At 41.3% G+C, this 27,340-nt stretch overlaps 1 protein-coding gene across 2 annotated transcripts; it reads right to left on the bottom strand.

Moving 5' to 3' along the window:
- Positions 1-5,728: 5,728 nt before the first annotated feature.
- On the bottom strand, positions 5,729-26,326 carry SLC26A2 (solute carrier family 26 member 2). Of its 2 annotated transcripts, XM_045437365.1 has the most exons (5): positions 26,047-26,326; positions 22,823-22,971; positions 16,046-16,223; positions 14,240-14,969; positions 5,729-12,757 (listed from the first exon to the last, which is right to left on the bottom strand). In XM_045437365.1, the coding sequence occupies exons 4-5, from the start codon at positions 14,942-14,944 to the stop codon at positions 11,237-11,239; spliced, it is 2,226 nt and encodes a 741-aa protein (XP_045293321.1). In that variant the 5' UTR covers positions 14,945-14,969; positions 16,046-16,223; positions 22,823-22,971; positions 26,047-26,326; the 3' UTR covers positions 5,729-11,236. The 2 variants fall into 2 exon arrangements, with proteins under 2 accessions (XP_045293321.1, XP_045293312.1); XM_045437356.1 differs by lacking the exon at positions 22,823-22,971 and having other exon boundaries at positions 26,047-26,314.
- Positions 26,327-27,340: the final 1,014 nt, after the last annotated feature.

Consider the following 27,340-nt stretch of genomic DNA (forward strand, 5'->3'; position numbering starts at 1 on the left):
AAAAAAGAAAAGCCTTAGCTGTTCTTATTCCAGATCTGTTGACTCCTTTCTGCTGATTTGGTAATCTACAACCTTCCTAGCTTTTCTCCTATATGCCCTACCAGTTAGCCAGGTATTCAGTAGAGGTACATCTGTCTGTGCCCAAAGAATTAACAGGAGTCACCTAGCATATTGACACATCTTGTAATACTTGAGGCTTATTGCTTATAGGGAGCTGGGGCACAGGGGAATACGAGGTGCATTAAAGAGGAGATAAAATACAAAGCAGGAGGCATGGTATAATGTCAGAAAATCCTGCTAATCAGGATCACAGGAGAGAACATACGGCCCAGTGTACCTCTCACTTTCCAGACAAAGTGAGAGGGAAGTTTGTGGGAGCGAGGACATGTGTGACAGGGTTTGGCTCATCCTCTACTTGGATCATTTGCACTGTTCTCCACACCTGTGGATAATCCAGCCTAGACTTTATGATTAAGATGAAGGCACACTGTGTTTACCTTTACTGAAATTACTTCACTTTCACTCCTTTATGTTTGTTCTTCAGAGATATCTGCTAGAGCTGAGTTGATTTTAAGTTATTTAGGACTGTATAAACTTATGACCACATTTATAATATTAAAGTTGCTTTCCCATAAAGAAGGATATTATTAATATCCTTGATAACCTTTATAAGCCTGGTATCTATTCCTAATATGTGAGACATCTGTTTCATTTTTAGAAGGTATGTACACTACCTGTCAGTGTTGTCGGGTAGATTCCCCCCATGCCCACCCCCTGCCCCGGCCTACACACACAGCTTAATTTTGTGGTTACTTCAAAAACCCATGGCAATTCAGTAATTTTTATTTCTGTAGTCATTTTAATTGAAACACATATAAAGCAGATTAATTATAGAAAGTATTGCTTCCATGTTGAACAAAACAACAACAATCACAAAAAAAAGCTAAATGGATTTTTAAAACCTTGTTTTGGATATTTTTCTTTTCAACAAACTAGTATAATTAAAAGTACTATACATATTTAAAATTTTTTTTAATGTTTATTTATTTTTGAGAAAGACAGAGACAGAGTGTGAATGGGGAAGCGGCAGAAAGAAAGGGAGACAGAATCTGGAGCAGGCTCTAGGCTCCGAGCTGTCAGCACAGAGCCCGTTGCGGGGCTTGAACTCACAAACTGTGAGATCATGACCTGAGCCGAAGTGGGACGCTTAACCAACTGAACCACCCAGGTGCCCCGTTATTTAAAATTTTTTTTAAGTTTATTTATTTTTAGAGACAGAGGGAGAGAGAATCCCATGCAGGTCCATGCTGTCAGAACAGAGCCTGACATGGGACTCAGTCACAGGAACCATGAGATCATGACCTGAGCCAAGACCAGGAGTTGGACGCTTAACCAACTGAACCATCCAGGCGCCCCAAAAGCACTATACATATTTTTAAATCCTTAATACTTAGGAGAGGAAAACAGTGCCCTCTGGCTGAGTCCTGGGGTTCCATCTCACTGTCAGCACCTTACCTGTGGTCACCATTTTGTGTCGGGGTTACTGACATGATTTTGAGTTTCTTCCCTCACCTTTCTTCTCCTGAAGTCCACTTTGCACATGTCAGATCTATTGACATCATGCGATGGCCCCTGCCCACGTGTCTTTGGTGTCCCCTAAATGCCTTAAAAAAAAAAAAAAAAAAAAAGACTAGATCATTCAGTTGAGTTTTAGCACCCTCTAGAGTTAGCTACAACCTACGTTTCTAGCTTGCTTGTTCCCTACAATTCAGTGTATGTGCTGCTCCTGGATAGGCCGTTTTCTTCCACTCCAACCCCATATCTGCTGGTATGCCTTTACCTGAATGCCTTGCCCTGCTCCCTACCTAGGTAGGCCCTGAACATAAGGCCCTTCAAGAACTAACTGGAGTCCTCTTTCTCCCAGCCTTTCTTGAGGAATTAAGCACCCTTCTGTCTCCCAGGTCCTTGGCACTTTTTGTCTCTACCACTCAAACACTTAAATGTTTATCAATGTTCTGTGGCTCTTTGACTAGACTGTAAGCTCCATGGGAGCAGGGACCCTTGTAACCTTAATGGTGCCTAGCACTGTGCTGGGCATTCATAGGCACTTCAATAAACATTTGTGTATAAATTGATATACACGTGTAATGTGTCAATGCCACCTTTTAAAAAAGCTGTTTGAAGCATTGATTCTACCAGAAAATGACTTGAAGATAGGGCGAGGCTGTCCTCTAAAAGAATTTGCAAAGGTTTTCCATGAGTATCTTTGCCTCAAATATATTATTCCAGGCTATCATCTGTTCTTTGATAATGAAGAATTTCAACTGTTTCCTTCCATATAAAGGTATTGCAGAATTTACACACACAAGACTTTGGTATGAAAGGCTTTATTTAAGTGCCTTGCATATAGTAGTATTGAGAAATATGTGCTTAAACTTGTTTTAAAAAATAGGAAGAGAGAGAGGGGGCACCTGGGTGGCTCAACTGGTTAAGTGTCTGACTTCAGATCAGTCATGATCTCATGGTTTGTGGGTTCAAACACCACATCGGGCTTTCTGCTGTCAGTGTAGAGCCTGCTTTGGATCCTCTGTCTCCCTCTCTCTCTGCCTCTCCCCCACTCTCTCTCTGTCAAAAATAAACATTTTTTTTAAATCTCACATTCTTGACTCTAATGTATCATATGAATTAGATCCTATTAGATAGAAATCATATCTAAAGCAGAACTTTTACGGTCTGGTTTACACTGGATAAACCTTTGATCCTGTTGGACATTAGGGTTTTTGTTTGATGCTTTGCTTTTTAAACTAAAAGAATCTAATATTACCCTTTTGAGTCTGCTGTCTTTATCAGGCCATGATTTCTCCCTGACCCTCCTGTCCCTCGTCCCCAACTTGAGGATTTATTTTACCCCAGTTGACCAATCCACCCTGTAGGCCAATATTCTGGAACTAGGCACCTACCTCAGCCGAGCTGTTAAGAGGATAAAGTATACCTGGCCCAGACTATGTATTTTATAAATGCTATATGTGGTCATTAGTTTCCATCCCTATTCGGAACTTTACAGGTACTTTTTAGAGGCAGGGACCTCCCTTGCCAGACCTTTTGTTCACTAACAGATCTTGGGGTTTAGTGTTCTGGAACCACGCAGCCTAATCAGATAAAATTCAAGTTTTCTTTGTCCTGTTCTTAAGATGGGTTCTTCCATTAAAAAGGAAAGAAGCTAAGAATTATTGCCTATTATATGCCAAGAACCGTTTTACTCCTTGTCATTTAATCTTTCCAGAAAATTGCAATGCAAAAGGACAAATAGGCTCAGATAATGTATTCCAAAGTTGCATACCTCTTCATTGTTCCTACTACCAGAGGCCATAGTTCTTTGAAGTGGAATGTTGTAGCATATTCTAGCCACCAGAGGGCAGAGGAAGACTACATAATGGAAAAATTTGGCCAATCGAAGAATCCTTGGAAGCGGCCATGTGTAATTTCTCTGACATGGCAAAGACTGAAAAGGACGACAAGGAGAGAAAAGACACAGGATGTGAGGCTTGTTCGGGCAACTAAGAAATAACTGTGACTTGGACCACCTTGTGATCCACCCCATTGCACATCTACCCCTTCACCAGGGACTTTTTCCAACCATTGATAACCACAGGCCGTGTAATTGACCCTGGACAGATAGACATGCTCTGCAAATGAGGCAATGTTAGAGAATTGACTATCCACCAAACATATCCATGCTTGTAATAGTCATACATTGGACCTTATACCCACTGCTGGCCATGAAGTCTCTAAGGATGAAATACATGGCCCTATCTTCAAGGAGTCCAGTTAGGAGAGGAGAGAGGAAAAAACAACAGAATGGTAAATGCCATTTTAGAGAATATACAGAGATGAAGCCCAAAGAGAGACCCTGCATGAGACAAGAGGAATTCAGTGGGAAATTTTGGCAAGAGCAAGGGACATTTAGTAAGAAGTATTTGGAAAGACTAGTAAAAAGCTAGGCATATGGGGCTGGGAGGCAACTCCTGGTGGAAGGAACAGCATAACAAGAGCGTATATAACAGTATTTTTAAACGGCCCATTTGGGATCACCTAAGGTCAGAGGTTATGTCAAGCAAAGGGATGTATGGCAGGACAAGAGGTTGAAGATGTAAGCAAGGGCAAAGTTTTTTTTTTTTTTTTTAATGTTTATTTTTTAGAGAGAGAGACAGAGCATGAGTGGGGAAGGGGCAGAGAGAGAGGGAGACACAGAATCTGAAGCAGGCTCTAGGCTCTGAGCTGTCAGCACAGAGCACGACGTGGAGCTTGAACCCATGAGCCATGAGATCATGACCTGAGCGATAGACGCTTAACGGACTGAACCACCCAGGTGCCCCAAGGGCGAAGTTTTTAAGGCCTTGTTGGCTACAGCATTAGTTCTGAACTTATTCTGAAAACACTAGAGAACCACTTAGAAATAGCAAAGGTCCTTTCTTTCTTTCTTTCTTTCTTTCTTTCTTTTTTTTTAAGAAAATAATTGATAACTAGTGTGGAGGCTGAGTGGTGGAGAAACAGAGTAGCTAGTCAGGCTGTGGCATAGTCCTGAAGATAAATGAACATTCAGGGCAAGAAAGAGATGTTGAAAGAGATGGATTTGGTGATTGAATTGAAGAGGAATATTCTAGGATTTCCCAGGTTTCTGGCTTGAGTTGCTGGGTCATGCCATGATCAAGCTAGGTCAACGGGAAAAGAGGAGTTTGAGGATGTGTTGCATGTGACGTGCCTCTGGGCACCCAGGCACAGTTGTCCAATAACAGCTCTGGAGATTTATATATAGATAGGCTGATTGGTGTTCTATCTAGAAAGGCTGGAAATCGTGTTTGGCTGCCACGAGCATGCAGATAATAAAGCAACGGAAGCCATAGACATGGATGTAGTCATCTGGAGAGAGTTTATAATGCAAAATGGTCATGACGTGGGGTCTGTGAACCAACCTTTTTAATAATGTGGATATTTTTACATGCGCATGTGGTATTTCTCCAAGAGTCATATTTTCATCGGTCTCAATCAGATCTGAAAATTAAAAACGAGCAATGATGCTAAATGAGGAGAGAAGAGACCAAAAACATGAGCACTGAAAGGACAGATGGGGAAGCAGAGCCCTCCAAGGCACCTGCAGAGATGCTACAGAGTGTGTGAGGCACTTCACAAGGCTCTGCATGCCAGGTGCTGCGTGCAGACAGGGTGAGTACACAGGACAGCAAGATTGGAAGGGCCCTTAGATGACCATTCAGTCCAACTCCTTCATTCTGTGTATAAGGTGTTAGCCTCCACTTACTGATGGGGAAAATGTGGCGCAAAATTCACTTACTGAAATTCAGAGTTAGGACTAGTGAGACATTAGCCAGTTTGGGGTTTTCGGATTCCAACATGGTACAGAGTAGTAGTCGTCAGGCAACATGAGAACTGGAAGGTTCCTCAAGCAATCTAGTGCTCCTCCCCTCTTCACTGATGAAAAAATTGAGTCCCCAAAGGGTTAATGTACTTACTCAGGATCACAAAGCAAGGACAAAAGAACTGGGTTTCTTTATGCATTATGGCTTTCTGTAAGGACAGATCCTCTTGTCATAGTTGGGAAAAATTAATGACTGGATCCCTCTCCAAATGTAAAGAGATGGTATTTTAAAGATCACTGGTGACCTAAATGTATTTCTTAGTGAAGCACTTAAATAATTTAGACACAGAGTAATATTTTATTAGCATTAACAATTTATTAGCAGAATGAAATGACACCTCTAGATCTCAACACGTACAGGATCTTACATAATAAACAACATGAACATATCCTTCCAGAAGAAAAACATCTGCTATTAACCAACTACCCCCCCCCCCCGCAATAGACTGCAATCCATCAACTCATTCTCATCGCATAGAGGGTTAAGCATGATTTATATAGAATGGCATCAAGGCACTTGCTTTAATTAAAAAAAGATATATGTGGTATAAAACATGTTCCCAAAAGTCATTAGCCTTGAACAATTGGGGAAAAAAAGGGCAGTATACTTTTTTAGGGAATAGACAAAACTGAGAATTTACGTTCATTCACCTGTCACCCTGATATTGTCTTGATTTGTATATAACATTGCAAAGGAGACAAAAAAAGGTAGCGTTGTATATAGATTAATTTGTTCCCACTAATTTTTGAGAAATCATGGTAGCATCAGAATTCAAATACTAATTCCCCAACTGATTTGAATGGAAAAGGCAAGAACTTTTTGATTCCTAGCATCTTATTATTTTAGGGGTGAGGGACGGGGGGATGGGAGATGGGGACAAGGGGGTGTGAACTTCCCTAACATAAGTTAATGTAAAAAAAAATTTTCTAAGTTTATTTGAGAGACAGAAAGATTGTGAGTGGGGGGAGGGGTAGAGAGAGAGGAAGAGAGAGAGAGAATCCCAAGCAGGCTCTGTGCTGTCAGTGCAGAGCCCAATGCAGGGCTCGATCCCACAAACCATGAGATCATGACCTGAGCCAAAATCAAAAGTCGGAGCTTAACTGACTGAGCTACCCATGTGCCCCGTAAAATAAATCCATTAAAGCTGCAGTTAAAAATCCTTTCTGGCTAAGTCTGCTTGTCTATTTGCCAACTAAAAAACCTTCAGTTAGAAATTTTGCCGTTGGTATTTTGTTTATGTTGGATTAGATTATACTAATTACATTGTAAGTATTTGGCCTTTTTAAGAGCTATAATTCAAGTCCAAAAAAGGTACAATGCTCCAGTGCAGACTTGCAAACATCGTATCTCCAATGAATGCATTTGGTGTCCTTCATTATTCTAGTTTTCATAATTCAGTATCTCCTTATCTTATGTCATTAAGAGAAAAATAAAATTCATATAAAAAAAATTCACTATTTAGTATATTGCTTATTTAACTTTCCCAACTGTATTTAATATGTTCACTTAAAAATTTTAGGTGCAAAACACTTTTCAAAAATAGTCCTTGTCAGGATAAAAATTACCTTATAAAAATAAATCTTCTCCTACTCCCACATCTAAATTCTCCATCCCTAAAGTTACTAATGTTTGTTTTTTAAAAACTAAAATGTACCTTTAACTTACAATATTTCAATAGTGTTTTACTTTAATCATAGGCTGTGATAACAAACCAGTAGGCTTATTATTTGGGCCTGTTCCATTATAATTTTCATTCTTGTTATTAGCACCTGATGATTCCAATCATGATTATCTAATAAAATCTTAGTACAAAAGGAAAAAAAAGCCAAATTAGTTCAAAGGCTAAAAGCTTTCTAGATCTGATTTCCTCTTCTTTGCAGTTTTTTAAACCCAGCTTCAAATTAAGGCATCACTAAAATAGAGAAAGAAAACAGATGCAAAAAATGAAAAACATCAAAGAACAGAAAAACTAAACGAAGTCTAAATCCTATTCATGGGATTTTTACCATGTCACTGGAATCATTCCCTGAATAGACCAGGAGTGTTAATGCCTCCTTGTTTGCCTCAGTTGCCGGTCTTCTGCTCAGACCTCAGTCCAGGCTCAGCTTAGCCCCTCCATAAACCCCTCCAAGTGTCCTGGGTGTTATCCTAGGAGGGTGACCATTATAGCCCATCTACGAGATTTAGTACCATAGTTCTAGTACTTGGTGCAGGACCCTAGACTCCAGCACGGATCCTCAGTAAGTACTGAGATATTATCTACATTGCTGAAAAAACAAAACCAAACCCTATAGCTCATCTGTAGCAATACACAAAGGAAAACAATCCTTAAGAACAACAACAAGCATCACAAAGCTCAAATTTATCACTGTAACTTCTAGACTAATTTAAGTTCCCAAGAAATTCATGGTGTTTTTCTCAGTTTCATATTAAGATCAGGGCTAAAAGCCAGACAATGCATTCTTCAGTGACCCACTGCTAAGAAAAATCCCCTTACAGAGAATTATTGTTCTGGTTAAAACATTTTCATTAGCATTAGACTAGTCTAATGAACTCATCTAACTTCTTGATACATGTTTAAAGATTACCATGTACCATACTGTAAATTTACCAACAAATTTTGGCTTCAATGACTACTACTGTTTAAAAGCTAAGTCAGACTATCACAATTTGTTTTCCTTTGGTCCTATTAAACAAAACTTGTCAACTAGACATCTGTCACTTCTACCACCATCAGAGGCTATAGTCACTCAGTCTAGTGCTCCGGAGCAGGTCCACTGGGCCTTTGCCCCAGCCCTGGGGTACCACATGCTCCTCAGCTCTTTCTGCTTTGGTGAATCTACCCTCCCTTTCTCGTAACAGAACCCAGTTCCGACCTTGCTGTCAAAACTAAGGTGTGGCTCCTAATCCTGATCTCCCAAAGTCAGGACCAACCAGGGATTGGACTCCATTCAACTGAGTCCCTCTCCTTTCTCCCCCATTTGGTCAGAGATAGTCTTTTTTCGATGGTGTATTCCCTTCACTCCTCTTGACAGTTACCCTCACTCTTTCTGTTTTTGGCATACTCCCCCCTTCCAGTTTTTACCATCAAGAATGTACACATTACGTTTCAATAAATGACCACTTTAAGATATTTAGAATTTTATACATTTGTCAATAAGCAATGAGAAAACACTTCATTTAGACTCTAAAATTTAAGGCATGCAAGATATTTTTGTATCAATAAAGTATGTAAAGTATCAGTTATTGAACTCAAGGTCTAAGCCCTTGAGCAAGAAAGAAAATGAAAACAATAGTTTTGTTGGTGAACTAGATTTTGGTTTCGGATTTGATTTTTTTAAACACTAGCAATCAACAATGTGTAAGTATAGGTGGACCTCAACCAAAGCAGAGGATGGAGCTATAAATTCTAGTGAAATCTTAAGTGTTTTTGTAAGTAGCTACCAAAAGCAGAATCTCTTTGTTTGTTTGTTTGTTTGGGTAGGAGAGGAACAAACCAGAACACAATTCGAGAATTTGCTAATTGCATACAGCTCCATTAATTGTTTATATCCACATGTGGACAGAAATGCCAGGTAAAAATCAGACCCTGTTACTCCTAAGGGATTCTCCAAATTCCGTGGACACTTTTCTTTGCTGTTCTAGTGTTTGCTAAATTACAGACAGGGTCGTCTTGAACAGGTACTTATTTACTCTCTCACATGACATTAGACATCTATAATGGTCGGGATTCAAACCTGCCTTTCGGGAGGGAGAACAGGGATTAAAAACAAATAACCAACCAAGACACTGGAATTTTACTATTTCTATCCCTAAAACTGGGTAGAAAGGGCAAATATTGGCTGAAAGCAAACCAAAAAACCCCACGAATACAAACGGTAGTTAACATTTCTGGAATTCTAGACTTAAGTTCTAAAAGGATGTCAAAATTTAGTACTATTATATTTAATCATGAAATCAATCACCTCAAAGACAGAAATCCAACTTTTTTACTGAGAAACTGCTTTGTTTTAACAACTGAAAGGCATTTTCCATGTAAATAGATGGACAGAGCTCCACCAATAGAAAAGCAATACTTGAAATTTATGGAGCCCAAAAGAAAGCTAAATATGTTTTAAAGCGTCCCATTCTAATAGATGCCCTACCCATGGGGTTTGGGTCTCACATTTAAATTGCTTAGAATGTAGTGCAGGTTAAAAAATGATTTGCGTTTTTGCAATTATTTTTCTTGCTTTAAATACTGTGGCTAAACGTTTTAACGTCATCTAAATTAGTCTCCTCGTCCTAACTTTGGAAAACCTGTATTTTTTCTTGTCTATCAAGGTCCACATACAGGACAATAAGCTTTCAATGCCAGACATTCTTGCTTTTCAAAAGGAACTATTCCTGGAGCCACAACCTGTGGCCAGCTCTCATAAATAATACACCCACAGAATTTGGGATGTTTCTAAATCCTCTTGCCTAACAGCTTTAGGTGGCCCAAAGAGTTAAAAGCTGTCACTGTCATCCATATTTACTGGACATCAATAGGGTGCCTGACAGTAAGCATTAGCTTTGTTTTCACTAAAACATCCACCAATTAATTATTGATGTTCTTCTGGAAGCACACTATCACTTCCATGCATTCTTTTCCATCGTTTACAATAAAATATTCTTGCAGAGTAAAGATGAACAGTACCTCCTACTTGAGAAAGACTGTCAATCCGCAGTGGACCCTCACTAAAATGCCAAGGGAAGGGGGAAAAAATTCACTGCTAAGTATACAAATTCTTAAGGGAAACTGTCAATCATTCCTTTTTGCAATCCATCCAACAGTTTGCCTCAAGCTCATTAAAAATGCCGTCTAGACTTGTGGAGTCGGCATTCTGCCTTCTACCTGGCAAGCTAGTTGCTGGTAATCCACAACAGTGTAAGACAGATTCCATGGGAAACAATGGATGAATGAAAGCTACACCAGAGCTTAATGGTAGAGAAATACTCAGAAACAGGGATTGATTGAGGTCACAGAAAAGACAGGGCAGATTCCCATTATTTTGGCTGATTATGAGCAAGAGCCCTTTGCTTATCTACTTACCCTAAACAAAAAGGCATGAATAAAAACATCAAGTGTATTACAGAGAACGCTGTAAGTAATATGAGGCTGGCTGGTAGGATTTCACAAGCCTGCCCAGCCCTCCAGCTCCTAATAAGATAGTGTCCGTGGTTCCTTGCCTTAAGGCAAGGAATGGTGCTCTCGTATTAAAAGCCAGAGATCTTACTGCTGTGTAGGGAGTAAAGACTGGGAATGGAGAAACACAAGTAAGAACGAACCTGGTGCTCCAGAAGTCTCCCGACCTGCTGGTATAAGAGCAGGCACAACACTGTTTCCCTGCCTCCTTTCTACTCCCTCTCCAAAGAGCCATTATCAAGCAGGCTCCAGCACTTCTCAGAACGTCAACGACAGCTTTACTTCCTGGAGAAGGAAGGATCCAAATGCGAATCTTCTAAAACACACGATGGTAATTAAGTTTGGGGGTCACTTTACAGTTCAATTCAATAGACATTTAATTTCAAGAATACCTCATATCTGCAAGAAAGCTTGAAACCATGGTATTTTCTTCTTTTTGATTCTGGTTGACTATAAGCTCTACTCTGCTGCATATGTGTAGATATCTACAAAGGCCATCAGCTTCAAAGGAATAATACCTAATCATCAGGTTAAAATTTCAAGTGTGCAACATTTTCTGCTGTGGAACTGGAAAGTGTTACAGACTTCAAACTAACCTACTGGCTAGACATAAGTATTCTTTCCATCTACTTTCTCAATCACTGGAAGGACTTAGACCATTGGGAATACATACTCCTTTCTGATTCTGATATTCTTCTGCAAAAGCCATTGCTTCATACACACTATAAAAGAGAAGGTTTTCTTCTTCCTTTTTGCAATACTCTCCGCAGGCCAGGGAATCCCTCACAGAGGGATTGCACTGAGCCAGCAGAACCTGGATGCCAATGGCTTCATAATCTCTACGAACTTCTTTCAGGGTGTGGATCCCTGCTGTATCTAAAAACTGTATTGCACTGCAGTCAATTACTATGGTATGGAGATCCAAAGGATCATGGGAAAGTTGCAGTGAAACTTCATCCTGGATTCCACTGAAAATCACTGTCTCCTTTGTGATCTTTGTCTTGGCAGCCTTCTTCTGAGCTGCCTTTACTAAGACTGGGTTGAGAGTTTTTTTGTATAAAGCAGATTTAAAACATTCTTTGTTTATGTAGTAGAGAGGGGCTACAAAACGGAATATCTTGACGCCCGGCTTTGTCTGAAGATTCTTATAAGCAGACATGGATTCAAAGATTTCGGACTCTTCCACCCAGCCAAGCAATGAAATCTTTGGCTTCTGTGTGCGGAGAATGACACAAAACATAGAAAAACAAACCCCAATAAGCAGACCTATTTCAGTACTTATCAGTGCAGAGGACAGCATAGTGACAAACCAGATAACTGTATCCATTCTGCTAACCTTCCACATTTTGGGTAGATCCTTAAATTTACGTAGGGCTCCCCGGAGATTTACAATAGTGATCACACCAAGGACACTTTTCTGAAGCGAATAGAATAAAGGAGCAATTACCAGGAGGACCAACAAAAGAACCAAAGCTGTCACCACAGCAGAAAGCTGAGTTTGGCAGCCTGTTGATTCTTTAACCAAAGTCTTCGCAAGAGCCGCGCTAGTAGTAAAGCAGTGGAAGAAGGAAGGGATGATATTGCAAAAGCCAATGGCATACATTTCCTGATTAGCTCTGACTGTGTAGCCATGTTTCTTGGCAAACATCTCAGAAAGTGATACAGTGATAGCAAAACCAATGATAGAAATAGCTATTGCGTCTACAGCCAAACTGGGAATTAAGTTCCAGTCTGGTGCTTTGGGTGGCATAAACCCCGTGGGAATATGTCCAGCAATACTGCTATTGTATTTCTCGTGGAGTTTCCCAAAATGAGAAGCTAATGTGGCTGCCACGACGACAATGAGTTCGGTAGGAATTGGTGCCTTAAGCTTGGACTTGAAGTGCTCATTGAGTTCTTTGGTTGGCAAAAGAACCAAAAGGCACAAAAGGCTGGTGATGAGATCACAGATATTGGTCCTATGGATGTTTCTGAAGATATGTATCCAAGTAGTGATGAGCGAGCCCACACCATTACTCCGAGGAAGGCTGAGCCCAAGGAGGTACTTGGCCTGAGATGTAAGAATAGTGAAGGAGGCACCAGTGACAAATCCACTCAGCAAGGCATCTGAGAGGTAGACAGAAACAAAGCCCACTTGAAAGAAGCCCATCGCTACCTGGAAGGAAGGATATACAAGTGTTAAATGTAAATGGAAAAGAGCTTCTAAATCCTCTAATATCCTGGCACTGCCTTGCATGGAGACATACATCAGAGCATCACAAAATGTCAGAGGTAGAAAAAAAACCACAATCATACATCAGCCCTCTCATTTTACAAAGAGAGGGTTCATTTTACTGACACTCAGAGGGTTGAGCAACTGGTCCAAAGTCCCACTGTTCCTCAGCCTGGATAAGACAAGAACTTAGGATTCCTACCTTCTTGTACAATGTTTCTGAAATGTGAATAAAGTTCAGACCTCAAGAAAACAATTTCCAAGGATCCACAAAAAATTACAAAAACTCAAATTGGAAAAATTCTTCTAATGACAAGGGCATGTATTTCCATTAAATTATAAATCGTTACCATAAAAGTTTTAATTAATAAAAAAATTTTGATTCACATCAAAATAGAATCACATTTAAATTATAGAACAGTCTTTAACCTCACGCTGAGAAACTATTCTCATTCAGTGTGTATGTGCTTATGCCAAACTGCTTCCCATATTAATTCTGCATCGTCAAAGATACAACATTTTTACTTCTTTATTTTTTTCCTCTTCCCAATAATTCCTCAGAATTTCCCTGAGCCCTTCCTCATTCTTGGCGAGACATAATAACAAAAAAGCAAAACTGGACCCTGAAGAGCACCACTCTGCACAGCAGCCCCTTCTCTTCCTCTTTCCCAGGCACCAAACTAAGTGAGCTACTCTTCCCTTTCCCATATTGGAACCAGATGCCTATAATGGAGAAGAGGTTTAATGCTGGCATCGACTCCCAGATGCTAAAAGACAGGGGTGTGATGATAATGGTAGGTTTGCGGATTCTATGGGAGACCCAAGGAGAATTTAATTTGTAATCCTTTCTTCTGGCTAATCATATGAAATAGTGGTTCTCAACTTGTTCCCTAGCAGTCCACGGAAAGTGCTGTCTTTAGTGAGAGTCACTTACTAGCGCAACGATTCTAAAGTGGGGTTGGTGGCGGTGGGGGGGGCATCTATAGTTTGAAACCTCCTGCACTCCTCCCTCTGCCAACCCTCATCCTGTTACCCTCCTCCTGCTTGTTAGTGCTGACTCTGCCAATAAGGAACTACACACAATCTCAAGAAAACCCAGTGTTTCTCAACATGTAAAATTAAGGAGTTGTACTAGGTGATCTGAGGTCCCTTTCTGGTCTACATTTTGCAACCAAATAATTACAGTCTGGCTGACTGAAATTCACTGGTTCAGAGGCAGCCTAAGGTTGAGGAAAGAGAAGCAGCCTTATCTTCCATGTGGAGTCAAACTATGGTCTGAATTTTGGCTCTATCCCTCACATATCCTAAGCATTCAGTAAATGACAGCTTTAACTACTATAATCTCTGAGATCCCTTACAGATCTGAGATTTCATGTACAGTGATTTCTTTTGGTAGAAGCAACCACCCGTTCCATTGTTTCTTACCTGATAAACTCCAGCCATAAAGGTCACAGTGCTGCCAACTGCAATTGCATAGCAACTTCTGTCACATATCCAGTCTGATGTCTGGTTTAATAATGTGCTCCCATTTGAAACCATCCCTAAAGAAGGAGGAGTATGGGCAGTGTCATAGCCGGCTTTGTGTAGTTCTCGGTCAACTACCTCACCAATCATAAGGCACAATATTCCAAAAATGCCCACAGAGATGTGACGGGAGGTACCCAATAGGAAATAAATGATGCTGGCAAAAAAAGAGGTGTACAGACCATAGATAGGTTCTTGGCCAGCCAAGAGGGAATAAGCGATGGATTGGGGTACTAATAAGATGCCCACAATCAAGCCAGACATCACATCCCCTAAAATGTTTTTCTTCAGATCATACTTTGGGAGCCATCGCAAAACGGGAAGGAAACCAAAAATCACATTTTTGGCTTTGGTTGGACTGCACTGGCAAGTCCTCCGCAATTTTTTAATGACAAATTTCTTGAAGTTAGTATTTGATTTCTCTTGAGGCTCCATATGGATCCTACGATAAGGTGTGCATTGATCATTGGCTTCAAACTGCTTGAAGTCGGTACTTGATTCATTTGCAGGCTCCGGAGGGATGTTACACAGAGGGCCGTGTTGGTCATTTCCTTCAGATGAGTCAGTGAGTGACAGATCATGTTGCTCTTTACTTTCCAAAGACATTTCTGGAGATAGATGCTTCAGCCTCCTACCCCAAAGAAAAAACCGGGATTAACTGGTTAAGTAATTCTCAGTGCTCACACATTTTAACAGTCCTACTTGTCATCCGTGAGAGTGAAGACAAGTTCAGTTCGGGGGTAGGTATCTTATATTCACTTTCTTTAGTTAGTTGAGCCTCATATGTCTTGATCAGGGAAAACAAAAACAAACACAAAATATAGACCAAAAATAGCCAAGTCAGAGCAAATAATTGATTGGGTATAGGACTTCCCCAAAGTAAAAACCATCAAGGATTCTTCCCCATCTCTGCCTGGCTCCCCCTGCAGTTTTTTTCCTCCAGAAAAGGTATCAGGGTGGCCTGTCTCCTACTATCACTATCTTCTTTCCAGGTTTTTCACTCCCAGGTATACTGCAAAACAGGATCTAGTGTCAAAACTTTGCTGCTACCTGCAAGTCCCTGAAGCAAAGAAGATGGTCTTTTTTTTTGTTTTTGAATACACCATAAACTGTTTACCAGATACTTCACAAGTCAGTGTCTTTGTGTTAGCTGTTTGCTTAGCTTAGAATGGCCATCAACCTCTCTGCCCATCAAGATTCTAATCATTTTTACACCCAGTTAAACAACACTGCCCTTTCTACAAAGCACCGACCAATCCCCTAGCCCAAGTGAATCACTATACTTCTATATCCCATAGTATTTTTCACTTTCATTATAGTACTAATAATACTCGTGTGTTAGTTAAGTAAGAGTCTCTCCAGCTCTTGGAGGAAAGGATATCTCGCTCATCATTGTAATCACCAACAGGTGTATAGTAATTCCGAGATAGTAGGCTTACAAAATGTTTGAATGGATCAAAGAACAAATGAATACACACTTTATGACTGTGGCCAAACAGAGACAAAATATACTAGACAGAAGACTCAGAAAGTTTCCTGTTTTGGAACTGACAGAAAAATACGCCCTTGCAAAGTAATCCACATTAATTTTGTTTGGATGAAGGGGCTATAGCTGATCCTCCCAATGAACAAGAGTAAAATAATAGTTACTTGATGGTCTCATTAAGTAGAAAAAGAAGAAAAGAACAGATTTAGATCACAACTTACCCTGAGCAAGTCAATCAGATTGGTGGATACACACAGCAGGTCTTCATTCCTCAATGCAACTGGTCTGTAACTCTCTTCTTACTTCCTACTCAGGTCAACCTAGTTTGAGTACATTTCTTAGGTCCTTTTATTTTGGAACAGCTCTTGGTGATTCCTGGGTCAAAGGGCTTTTCCAAACCTAAGATATGCAAAAGAGGCATAAGAAAAAAAACTAAGAAAATCCAAATCTTGCCCTACACGGCTGCTATCCGGGAAGGAAAAAGATAAAAATTAATACTAGAAAGTACAAGAGTGATGGAAACTATAAGAAATTATTGAATTGAAATACTAAAAGTGAAAAAACACAGTAGTAGAGATGAAGAATGCCTCTGACAGGATCATCAAGACTCGACAGAGCCAAAGAAAGAATCCATGAAATTGAGGATAGGTCAATAGAAATTACCCAAATTTAAAAAGAAAGAGAAAAACAGATTTTTTTTTTTTTAAATCAGTAACAACAATGTAAGAGAACATCCAAGAGCTGTGGAAGATAGTAAACAATCTAACTCATGTGTACTTGGAATCCCAAAAGGAGAGGACAAAGAATGGACAGAAGAAATATTTGAAGACATAATGGCCAAGAATTTTCCCAAATTAAAGGCAGACACCAAAGTATAGATCCAAGAATCTCAGAGAATACCAAAAACGACAAATATAGAAAGAAAAACCAAACAAAATCCCACACCTACACATATCATATTCAAGCTGCTGAAAACAAAGATAACAGCCTAAAAACGGCCAAATTAAAAACACACATTACATGCAGAGGAATAAAGACAAAAATTACAGTGGACTTATTAGAAACATCGGAAGGTGACTGCGTAATACCTTTATCACAGAAAAATAGCTGTCAACCCAGACTTCTATACCTAGAGAAAATATCTTTTAGAAGATGAAGGAGAAACAAAGACTTTCTCAAACACTAAGAATATCCAGCAGACCAGCACTACCATGTATACATATACCAGACAGAAACTAGGGCTACACAAAACACAACAAAGAAATAAAGTCAAGGAATGGAACAAATGAAAATCAAGTCAAATCCATGTTTTAATTTAAAATATCTTAAACTGCTCTAAAAGGTAAACATCTAAGCAACGGTAGGAATGTATTTTGTTTATAGCATACGCAAAATAAAATGTATAAAAATAGCAACAAAAAATGGGTAATTGGGAATTGTAAAGTCTTAAACTAGATGTGAAGTGATTCATTATTATTTGAAGGTAGGCTCTGATGAAAGATGTATTTGTAAACCCAAGAGGAACCACTAAATTTTTTGAAAGGCATAGACAGTAAGTTAATTGTGGAGATAACATGAGATCATAAAAAATTCTCAATCCAAAAGAAAACAAAAAAGAGGGGGGAAAAAAGAGACCAAAAGTAGATGGAACACAATGAAAATAGCTGGCAGGATGGTAGAGTTTAAAACAAACATAAAAATAATCACAACAAATGTGAATGCTCTAAACATGCCAATGAAAAGGTAGCAAGTGTCAGATTAGATTAAAAATTAAGACCCAACTATATGCTATCTATAAGAAACCCACTGTAAATATAGATAGATTATAAAAGTGAAAGGACTTGTCCAATGCAGTAATTTATTTAGCTTGTAACTGACTGAGTCAGCTAATAAAATCCAGATTTTAGGACTCTAAGTATAGCTCTTTTTGAGCAAGGCACTATTCCTATCACCTATCTAATTAGCTTTCTCTAACCTCAGATAATTCCAAACACTTTAGAATTCAGCTGCTCTACACATCCCAGTTTCACCTACCTGCTACCCCAAATGACCTGGACTGATACCTACAAACGGGTACCCAACTCTCCTTTTACTATACTCTTGGCTGTGGCCCTTTTCCACCTCTAACTCTCAAAAACTTAGGTATTCATTCACAAACAGTCCTAGAAGTAGAACTGATACAGCCATCAGTCTGAATCCAAAAGCCACGTATAGTCTCCTTTATCTATTCTACTCACCTCCTAAAACTAAAACTCTCAACACTATTTTTTTTCCTTTTTCACACAGATTTTAAAACACAAAGCAACATAAAACTACATTAAAAATTATTTTACACTAAATGGTAGGTGTGACCTTCACACACAGTAAGCTCCTTGAGAGCAAGCTCCAGTCTAATTCATCTTTGTATCCCCCAACATGTCCAGGTATATGCCTTCCAAAATAGGAGCTAAAATATTTGCTAAGCAAATAACTCAAGTACAGGAAAAGTAGAATGCAAAGCAATATTTATTTTCAAGTGGAAATATCTCCTTTGGAACATATTTTTCAAATACCCCTTTTCGCACAAAAATCCTCTCCCTTCCTTAAGCCAGTTACTGCTTTCAGTTATAGTATTCATCAATTGCTTCATGGAAATTAAGACATGACAGTGTTTATCCTTGGAATAGAGCCTACAGCCAGACTTCCATTTTAAGGAGGCTGGAAAACAAACTATACTTTCCATGAAGTTCAATAAAACACAAGTCTACTGTATCATCTGGGCCAGCTTCTCCCTTTATTAACATTGATAATCGAGAGTGAGAAAAGGAAAGGTTCAAGAGGAAAATACTTGAACCTTCCACATTACCTTGCAGGAATCACAGGGGAAGAAAAAAACAAAACGTCTGAACAGTGCATTTACCTATGCATACATTAAAGTACAATGGTAGTTTGAGTAACACAAAAAGGAACGACATTTCTTCACTTTATTCTTTAGCTGCACACATGCAGCTGTGACACCTAGAAAGCGGTGTGATCCAGGTGGCAGACAGGCAGCATTGACACAATTCCCGTGTGAATTACTGAGAGGCTAGAGCACTGGACTAGAAGAGAGGTTACATCCCTTCTGTATGAGCCTGATAGCAGTCAGCCAACTTCTTTTTGAAGATTTGGATAGAAGCAAACCAATGTCTGCTGTTGGTAATTACAGCACATACTTTTAACTAACAATGCATGTATAACAGTTCTGTAATTTGTGAAACTGAAGTGCCTTTTCAGAGGACAATCTTTTTCTTTTTAATTTTTATTGTTTTTAATGCTTATTTTTGAGAGAGAGAGAGAGAGAGAGAGAGAAGCAGAGAGAGAAGGAGACACAGAATCCGAAGCAGACTCCAGGCTCCAGGCTGTCAGCACAGAGCCCGACACAGGGCTCGAACCCACAAACCATGAAATCATGACCTGAGCCGAAGTCGGACACGTCACCGACTGAGCCACCCAGGCGCCCCTTCTAAGCATCATAAGCTAACCACTGTGCTAGACACACTGCCTCAGAATCTAGACCCAAAACCAAGGGGTCAATCTTTCTTTCCTCTAACCTACTAATCGTATATATCATCCGTCAGTAAGTCCTGTCTGTGCTACCTCAAATATGATATCCACCTGCTCCCTACTGTCCAAAGTACTTGAACCTAATCACTTTTCACTCCCCTCCACCATCACATCTTATCTGGGCTACTCTAATGGCCTACAATACCTGAACCCTGCCTACCTCTCTACCCTCATTTCCTACTGGCCTTCTTGCTGTTCTGGAACATGCCAAGTTGATTCCCTTTCTAAGGTCTTTGCACTTGCTCAAGTTCTCTTTGCCTGTAATAATCACTCCCAGACCTTTGCAGGCTTTTTCTCATCCTTCAGGGCTCAGCCGGTGTATCATCCCCTTAGAGAGATATTCCTTGGCCATTCCAAATAAAATAATACTCCACTCCATCATTCTCTAAATCCTTACCTGGCTTTATTTCTTCATAGCACTTTCACAGGGACTTTTGAAATTATATAATGTATTTATACATTAAAAATACTATTGGGGCGCCTGGGTGGCTCAGTCGGTTAAGCAGCCGACTTCGGCTCAGGTCATGATCTCACGGTCGGTGAGTTTGAGCCCCGCGTCGGGCTCTGTGCTGACAGCTCAGAGCCTGAAGCCTGTTTCAGATTCTGTGTCTCCCTCTTTCTGACCCTCCCCCGTTGTTCATGCTCTGTCTCTCTCTGTCTCAAAAATAAATAAACGTTAAAAAAAAATTAAAAAAAAATACTATTATTTATAGTCTTTCTCGTATCCACAGTACCAAGAACAATACTTAGCACATAATAGATCAGTAAGTTCTTGCTAAAATGAATAAGAAACCCAGTTTCTACCAACAATCAAAGGACTAAGACAATTATAAACAGATAAGCTATAACACTCTACATGCCATTAACAGAGGTTTGGCGTATTCTGAGAGTGGAGGATGAGCTTTGGGCCAATGTGAACAAGTTGTAAACAAGAAAGGAAAGGAAACTCAGGCAAGTAAAAGGTCACAGTATAATCCAAGACCCAGGAAAAAGTCACCTAGAATGCCAATACCTAGGGTGAAGCTGCAGGAGGTTAAGACTAGAGTGAAAGACTGGTTTCATATTTGATCCCAAGAAGCCTAGATTTCATCCTGTAAGCTATGGCTGACAAAGGCATAAACTCCAAGGCAGGGCAGGGAGGGGAGAGGCTTGACATTTCAGTGGTAGAACAAGACCGGAGACACTAAAGGAGTTGGACAAATCCAAGACGGATCGTGAGGGGCGACACGCACAAGGAAGAATGATGTATAGGAACACGGAGGAGGAAACGAAAAGATAGGAGACAACAAAAAGTTTGCCTTTAGGTTTCACAGGTTTGAAATTTCTATCAGATGTCCACATGAGGATGTCCAGTGAGCAACTGGAAATGGGGGTATCAGGCCCAAGAGAGAAGCCAAAACTGGAAAAATAAATGGGGAGAGGAGGAACATATTGCACATAAAGGAACATATTAGCACATAAATGGTACCTCACTTTTTTCTCTGAACTCCCATTGTTTAGATGTTCAATAAACATTTGTTGGGGAGATGCTTTATCTTCCCAACTAGATTAAGAATTGTTCAAGGAGATGTTTTCTACTTTTTGTGTATTCTCACAATACCTAGCATAAAATCTGGCACACAGAAGGCACTTAATAAGTTGTTTGTTAATGGGTGGATTGGTTTTTATTATTATTATTTTAATGTTTATTTATTTTTGAGATAGAGACAGAGCATGAGTGGGGGAGGGGCAGAGAGAGAGAGGGAGACACAGAATCCGAAGCAGGCTCCAGGCTCTGAGCTGTCAGCACAGAGCCCGACGTGGGGCTCGAACCTACAAACCGTGAGATCATGACCTGAGCTGAAGTGGGATGCTTAACTGACCAAGCCACCCAGGCTCCCCAGTTGGTTTTTATTTTAAAAAGTTATTTTAACAAAAAGATTTCAAAAAGAATTAAATTTACTTTTAAAACCTAATTTTTGTTTCTCTGAAAGGTAATTGGTACACTGCTGGTGGGAATGTAAAATGGTGTATCTTTTGAGGAAAACAGTTTGGTAGTTTCCTCTGTTAGAGAATCCTTATGTGACCCAGCAATTCCATTCCTAGATATATACACCCCAAAAATTAAAACCAGGGACTCAAATACTTGTATGCTACTGTTCATAACAGCACTGACTCACAACAGCCAAAAAGTGGAAACAACCTAAGTGTGCACCAACAGATGAATGGATAAACAAAGTGTGATATCAGCCATAAGATGGAATGTTATCTAGCCTTCAAAATAAATGAAGTTCTGATACTCTTCACATACATCATGGATGAACTCTGAAACCACTATGAAGCCAGTCACAAAAGGACAAATACTATATAATCCCACTTACATAAAGTATCTGTAACAGGCAAATTTAGAGAGACAGAAAATAGATTAGAAATTACCAGGGACTGCAGGGAAGGAGTTATCGCTTAATGGTTACAGTTTCTGTTTTAAGTTTTGGGGTTTTTTTAAAGTTTATTCATTTATTTTAAAAAAGAGAGCACAAGCGGGGGAGGGGCAGAGAGAGAGGGAGAGAGAATCTCAAGCAGGCTCCGCACTGTCGGTGTGCAGTCGAATGCGGGGCTCGAACTCACGAACCATGAAATCATGACCTGAGCTGAAGAACACCTACTGAGCCACCCAGGTGTCCCGAGTTTTTTTTTTAAAGTTTATTTTAAGAGAGAGAGAAAGTGCACAGGCAGAGAGAGAGAGAGAGAGACAAGGAGAGAGAGAGAATCCTGAGCAGGCTCTGCACCATCAGCGCAGAGCCTGGCAAGGGGCTCGAACTCACAAATCGGGAGATGATGACTTGAGCCGAAATCAAGAGTTGGACACTCAACTGACTGAGCCACCCAGGCGCCCCTTAAGTTTTAAAAATAAAAGTAGTGACAGTTGCACAACACAGTGAATCGTACCTAATGCACTGAACTGCAAACTGAAAATGGTTAAAGTGGTCTATTTTACATTTTTAACATATATTTGAACATAAAACCAGGAGGAGAGGAAGCAGAGTATTAAAAGGCTCTTATACACAAAATGGTATAATAACGGCGAAGGTAGAGTGTGATAAATTAAGGATGCATACTATAAACCCTAATACAACTCCATTAATCACAGAGCTATGGCTAATAAACCAACAGAGGAGATAAAATGGAATCACAGAAAATAATACGAAACAATCCAAAAGAAAACAGAGAAGGGAAAATAAATCGCGACTCCATAAAGTAACCGAGATCTAAAGTTTGGGGGAAACTTGAAGTCTTAACATTCACCTCATGTTAATGTGAACAAGTCACCTACCGAAAGACTCTCTCTCTTCACTTACATGGAAAAATCTCAGTTACAACTAGGCTGTAACAGGTGTGGACTGTGCGGTTGGGAATAATCTTCCTGTACTCACACTGCTGGCAAGTAGTGGAACTGTGACGGGAAGCAAAGCCTGTGTGATTCACACGCACTCTGTCTCTCGACTGCTTCTTTTGAAACTTCTCAAATCTTCAGAAAAGTTGAAAGAATGATACATGCAGCACTGGTATATTCACAGTTCACCTATTAAACAATTTCACAATTCACCAATTGTCAACGTTTTGCTACGTCTGCACTTTTGCACCTCTCCATCCACACCGGTTGGTTGGTTTGGAGTTTTGTCCCCAGACGTACTTCAGCCTTAAACACCTAACTGAACCTGTCTTTTTTTTTTTTTAACCACCATGCTGTGTTGCCTCTTTTTCAAAAGAAGCATTCATTAACAAGAGATCAAACCATTTGGATCACTCTTCGAAAATCTGCAATGGCACCCCACCTCCTCCTGCATACGGTCTACAAAGTTTAGCACAAGCTTCTCTCTCTGAACGAGTTGAACATGCCTTTCTTTTGCTTCCTTCCATGCTCTGGTGTTCTAGTCACCAATCCAGGAAAATATTAAGCATCCCTGGTTCCTCTGGGCCTTTGCTCATGTTGTTCACTCAGTCTGGAATGCCTTTCCTTTCTATCTCCATCTATCTTGGTCCTTTTCCTAATCCTTTAAGGCCCACCTCAAACGCCACTATGACGTATTGTTTCTGGTATAAAGCCCAATCAATGTAAGACGAAAAACTAAAATACCAAAGAGGACAATAACATCATGTAAAACCACGATCAAATAATAGTTCCTTGAAGAGTAAGACACAGCTTTCAAAAAGATTTCATATACACCTCCCACTTGCCTCCTCAACAGATCTGAGAACAGATTATGAGTCCTCTCCTCCAATATGAGAAAAACCAAAGTTGTAGGCACTGCCTCAACTAGTGGGACCAAAGTCTCAACCCTCGTTTTCCAATTTCCAAGGTTCCCTCTCTTTCCAAAATACCACCTGACCCCCCAGATTTGTTTCCTTGCTAAGAAGTCTTCGGGGCTAGTTCAAATTGCCATTTTGTGGCCAAGTGCTCAACTCATAGTTCTGAGTCTTATTAATGTTAATCAGTGAAGGTGGCAAAACTCTTGAAGCTGTTGGCACAACATTATTGAAGCAGGTTTGGTAGAGGATTAAGAATGAAATCAACTCTCTTTCACATTACACATGTGCACTGGTAACGTTTTCATTTTCTTTCTTCTGTCAGGAGCAACAATGTAAAATTTATCTCTGTAACTGTACTTTGGCCAGAATAATAATTCAGATCCCAGCGAAGAGTCAAACAGGCCAAGCAGGTTGTTCCTACCTCCGTCTCCTTTTGCTGGCCCTCTAACTAGAATGGTGCTCGGGGCTGTGTTCATAGCTTTCCCTCTTGCTTCTTTTAGGTTTCTGCTCAAATACTACCCTAAGCAGTTCCTTCCCAGACACAACACATAAAACAGCATCACTGCCGCCACCACGCCTCCCTCCGTCATCCCTGCCCTGTACTCCTGTCCCCCTTACTTTGCTTTATTTTTCTCCATGGCCCTTCTTACCATCTCATACCTTATTTATTTATTTAACTTTTGGTTAATTGTCTTTCTCAACAGTGCAGTAATTGGCTCTTTGGTTCACAGCTGTTATCTCCAGGGTCTTGAACCATGCTAGCACCTAATAAGTGCTTAACAAATATTTGTTGAGTGAATGGAGAAATGACAGTTGAACAGCTACGTAGTAGAGAAAAAGGAGTGACCTCTCTCTCTCTCCGCCTCCATGCGCCATAACTAAGTTTATGTCATGAAATTTCAGTGTGGCAAGCATCTGCTTGGGGGGGGTCTATGCTCACTAAAAGTGAAGTCAATGATCAAAATCCTCACCCCTCGTGAATCCAATCTGGACCTCTCCCCAGCCCTGAATGTGTTATCTCTAGATCTACCCCTGGGAGGCAGCATATTATAGTACAGTGATATTCAAGTGCGATTTCTCAGGCAAATCCAGGGATGAGATCCAAGACTGAATCCCTGGAGACTCGGAGCCAGTAAGGTAAGGGCCCTACTACGAGAATCACTGGATATGTCCTGGAGTTGAACAGCTCTCTATTCAGATCCCAGCCACACTATTCAACAACTGTATGGCACGGGTGAAAAACTTCCTTTTACTCAGCATCATTTTCTCACCTGTAAAATGGGGATAACATTATCTAACTTGCAGGGCTGTTGTAAAGCTAGCACAAGTACCCAGCACAGTGCCTGGAACATAGCATTTGTTCAATAAACGACAGTTACTAGTCCGTCCTTCGAGATTCTTGACGGGGAAAAAAACTGGGCTCCTGTCTTCCAGTAGGTTTGGCTTTCCTTTTCTCTCTTGATTTTCAAAAACAAAGAACTTCTGCTTAACCTAATAATGGATATCACACTGGTTCCAGATTTGACATAAAGAGCCCTAGAGAAAAGGAGGGGGGCGGAAAAAAGGTACTAGAATGGGTGCCAGAAAGTTTAAGTCCTGAATGCTCCCAACTCATGTGGTCCCCAATCCGTGCAAAAAAAAAAAAAAAAAAAAAAAAAAGGGACTCAGCCTTATATTCTATGAGTTTGGGAGAGGTGGGTACAAGTCCCAGCTCTGCAAATGACATGCTGTATAATTTCAGGAGAGGACCTGGCCCTCCCTCTCTGTGTCCTTTCAGTGTTCCCAACTATCCAGTGAAAGATTACAACTTAGTCTATGAGTCTCGAAGTACAGTCCCTGATTTGTAGTTAACCAGATGTGTGGTTTTAAAAACCAAGATAATGAGGTCCTCTCGCGTGTCCAAGCCTGGTTCCCCATCTGTCCGAGGGTGGGACGCTGGGTGGTGGCGGCGGCTCCTATCTCCTAGGTCTTTCTCCCAGTTTTCCGAGTTTGAGACGCCTAGACGAGGGCTCCAACACCAGAGCAGCACCGCTATCTACGAGGTGCGGGGCATCCGCGTGATGTGGGGTGGAAGGTGGGTAGCCCTGAGGCCGAGGAGTGGGGTCAGAATCGCCGCAGCGAGAGACGGGGGCTTTCACCCTGCTCCGGGTCTGCGGACCGAGGGTACAACCCTGACGCACACCCACCTACAACGGCCTGGCCACGACGCCCACGTCGACCGTTGGTCCGGGCTTCCTGCCACCACGTCTCCGGCACAGGCCAGAACGACCCTAAGAGGGGCCCGCCGACCGCGTGGAGGCCGGCACCGCTCGGTTCCCCCTTCTCGCGTCCCCTCCCCTCTTCTCACCTCTAGGTCCCTGGCCTCCCCGTGCGACGAGGCCCCGCGGCACGTCCTGCGCCGTGGCGAGGCTGAGGGGACACAGCAGCGCCGGCAGAGATAGCCCGGTCCCGGGCCGGCCTCCCTTTAACCGGCCCGTCCCCTTCCCCGCCCATCGCCCGGCCCCCGAGGAAGGCGGGGCCCCACCGGGCGGGACCGCGGAGAGCTGCCTGGAAGCACCGGCGGAGAGGTGCGGAAGACCCAGCCAGTACGACGGCCCGGACGGTGGCAGTCACGTGGCCCCGCGGGCGAGCGACGCGGCCGCCAGCCAATGACGCGGCCCGGACCGCGGGGGTGCCGCCCCCTGGCTGTTTTCCTCCTCACGATTGGCTGCCCGGCAGGGCCGCGAGTCCCTGGTTCTTCGGGAGGTTCCTTCTCCGCTGGGGGCTGTGAGGAATTATCAGCGGTTTTGCACCTGAACCCTGAAAGCGTAGCAAGGAAAAGGTGTCCGGAGAGACCCGGAAGCTTTCGGTGTAGAGCGGTTAAGTGTTCTGCCTTTTCGAGCTGGAAGGTCTTTATCACTGATCCCTTGGGACCCTGTCCCCTCCCACTCTCCCTTTGTAGATGTGGAATGAAGATCCTAAATGGGGAAAGGTCAGCTGGAAAGTTAGGGGCTTTACCATTAGTGTAACCTACTCTCCACTGAAGGTCCCAATTAGCCAGAGACGCCTTTTAAGATGTGAATAAAAATGCAAAAATAAATATGAGACGTAATTCCAACTTCGCTTAAAATCCTCAGTGGCTTTTCTTGACGTTTATAGATAAAATTAAATTCCTCCCTATGCTTTCGAGGACCTGAATGTTCTGGACCGGCGCCTTTCTTACCTGGCATCCGTCCCTCTCTCTCTGCTCTCCACCCATCCTGGCCTCCTTTGCCAGCCAAGCTTGTTCTCTTTCGGGACCGACCACTGGTTTCTGCTGCCTGGTTTCTTTCTTGTCTCAGGTCTCAGTTTAAATTCCCACTCTCTCTCCCCTACCCTTCCAGTCACATCTGAACGTGTCATCCTGATTTAATTATCTGCCCCGTAACTGGGCGCTATCTGACGTCAAATATATGTTTATTCATTCTCTCTTGTTTATAGCCTGCAGGGGTTCGCTGGACAGGAGTGGAAGGTCAAGAGTACCTGTGAAAGAAGCAAAAACGGTTAACTTCCTTTCCTTCCCTTTCCAATGAACCTCTTCACACTAATTTTAAGGAACTCCCTTTCTTGCCTAGAGATGATCCTCAAGTTTCTGTCAACCATCAGATTCAGAGCTTCCGGAA

Source organism: Leopardus geoffroyi, chromosome A1 (assembly GCF_018350155.1).
Source record: "Leopardus geoffroyi isolate Oge1 chromosome A1, O.geoffroyi_Oge1_pat1.0, whole genome shotgun sequence".
Classification (NCBI taxonomy): Eukaryota; Metazoa; Chordata; class Mammalia; order Carnivora; family Felidae; genus Leopardus; species Leopardus geoffroyi.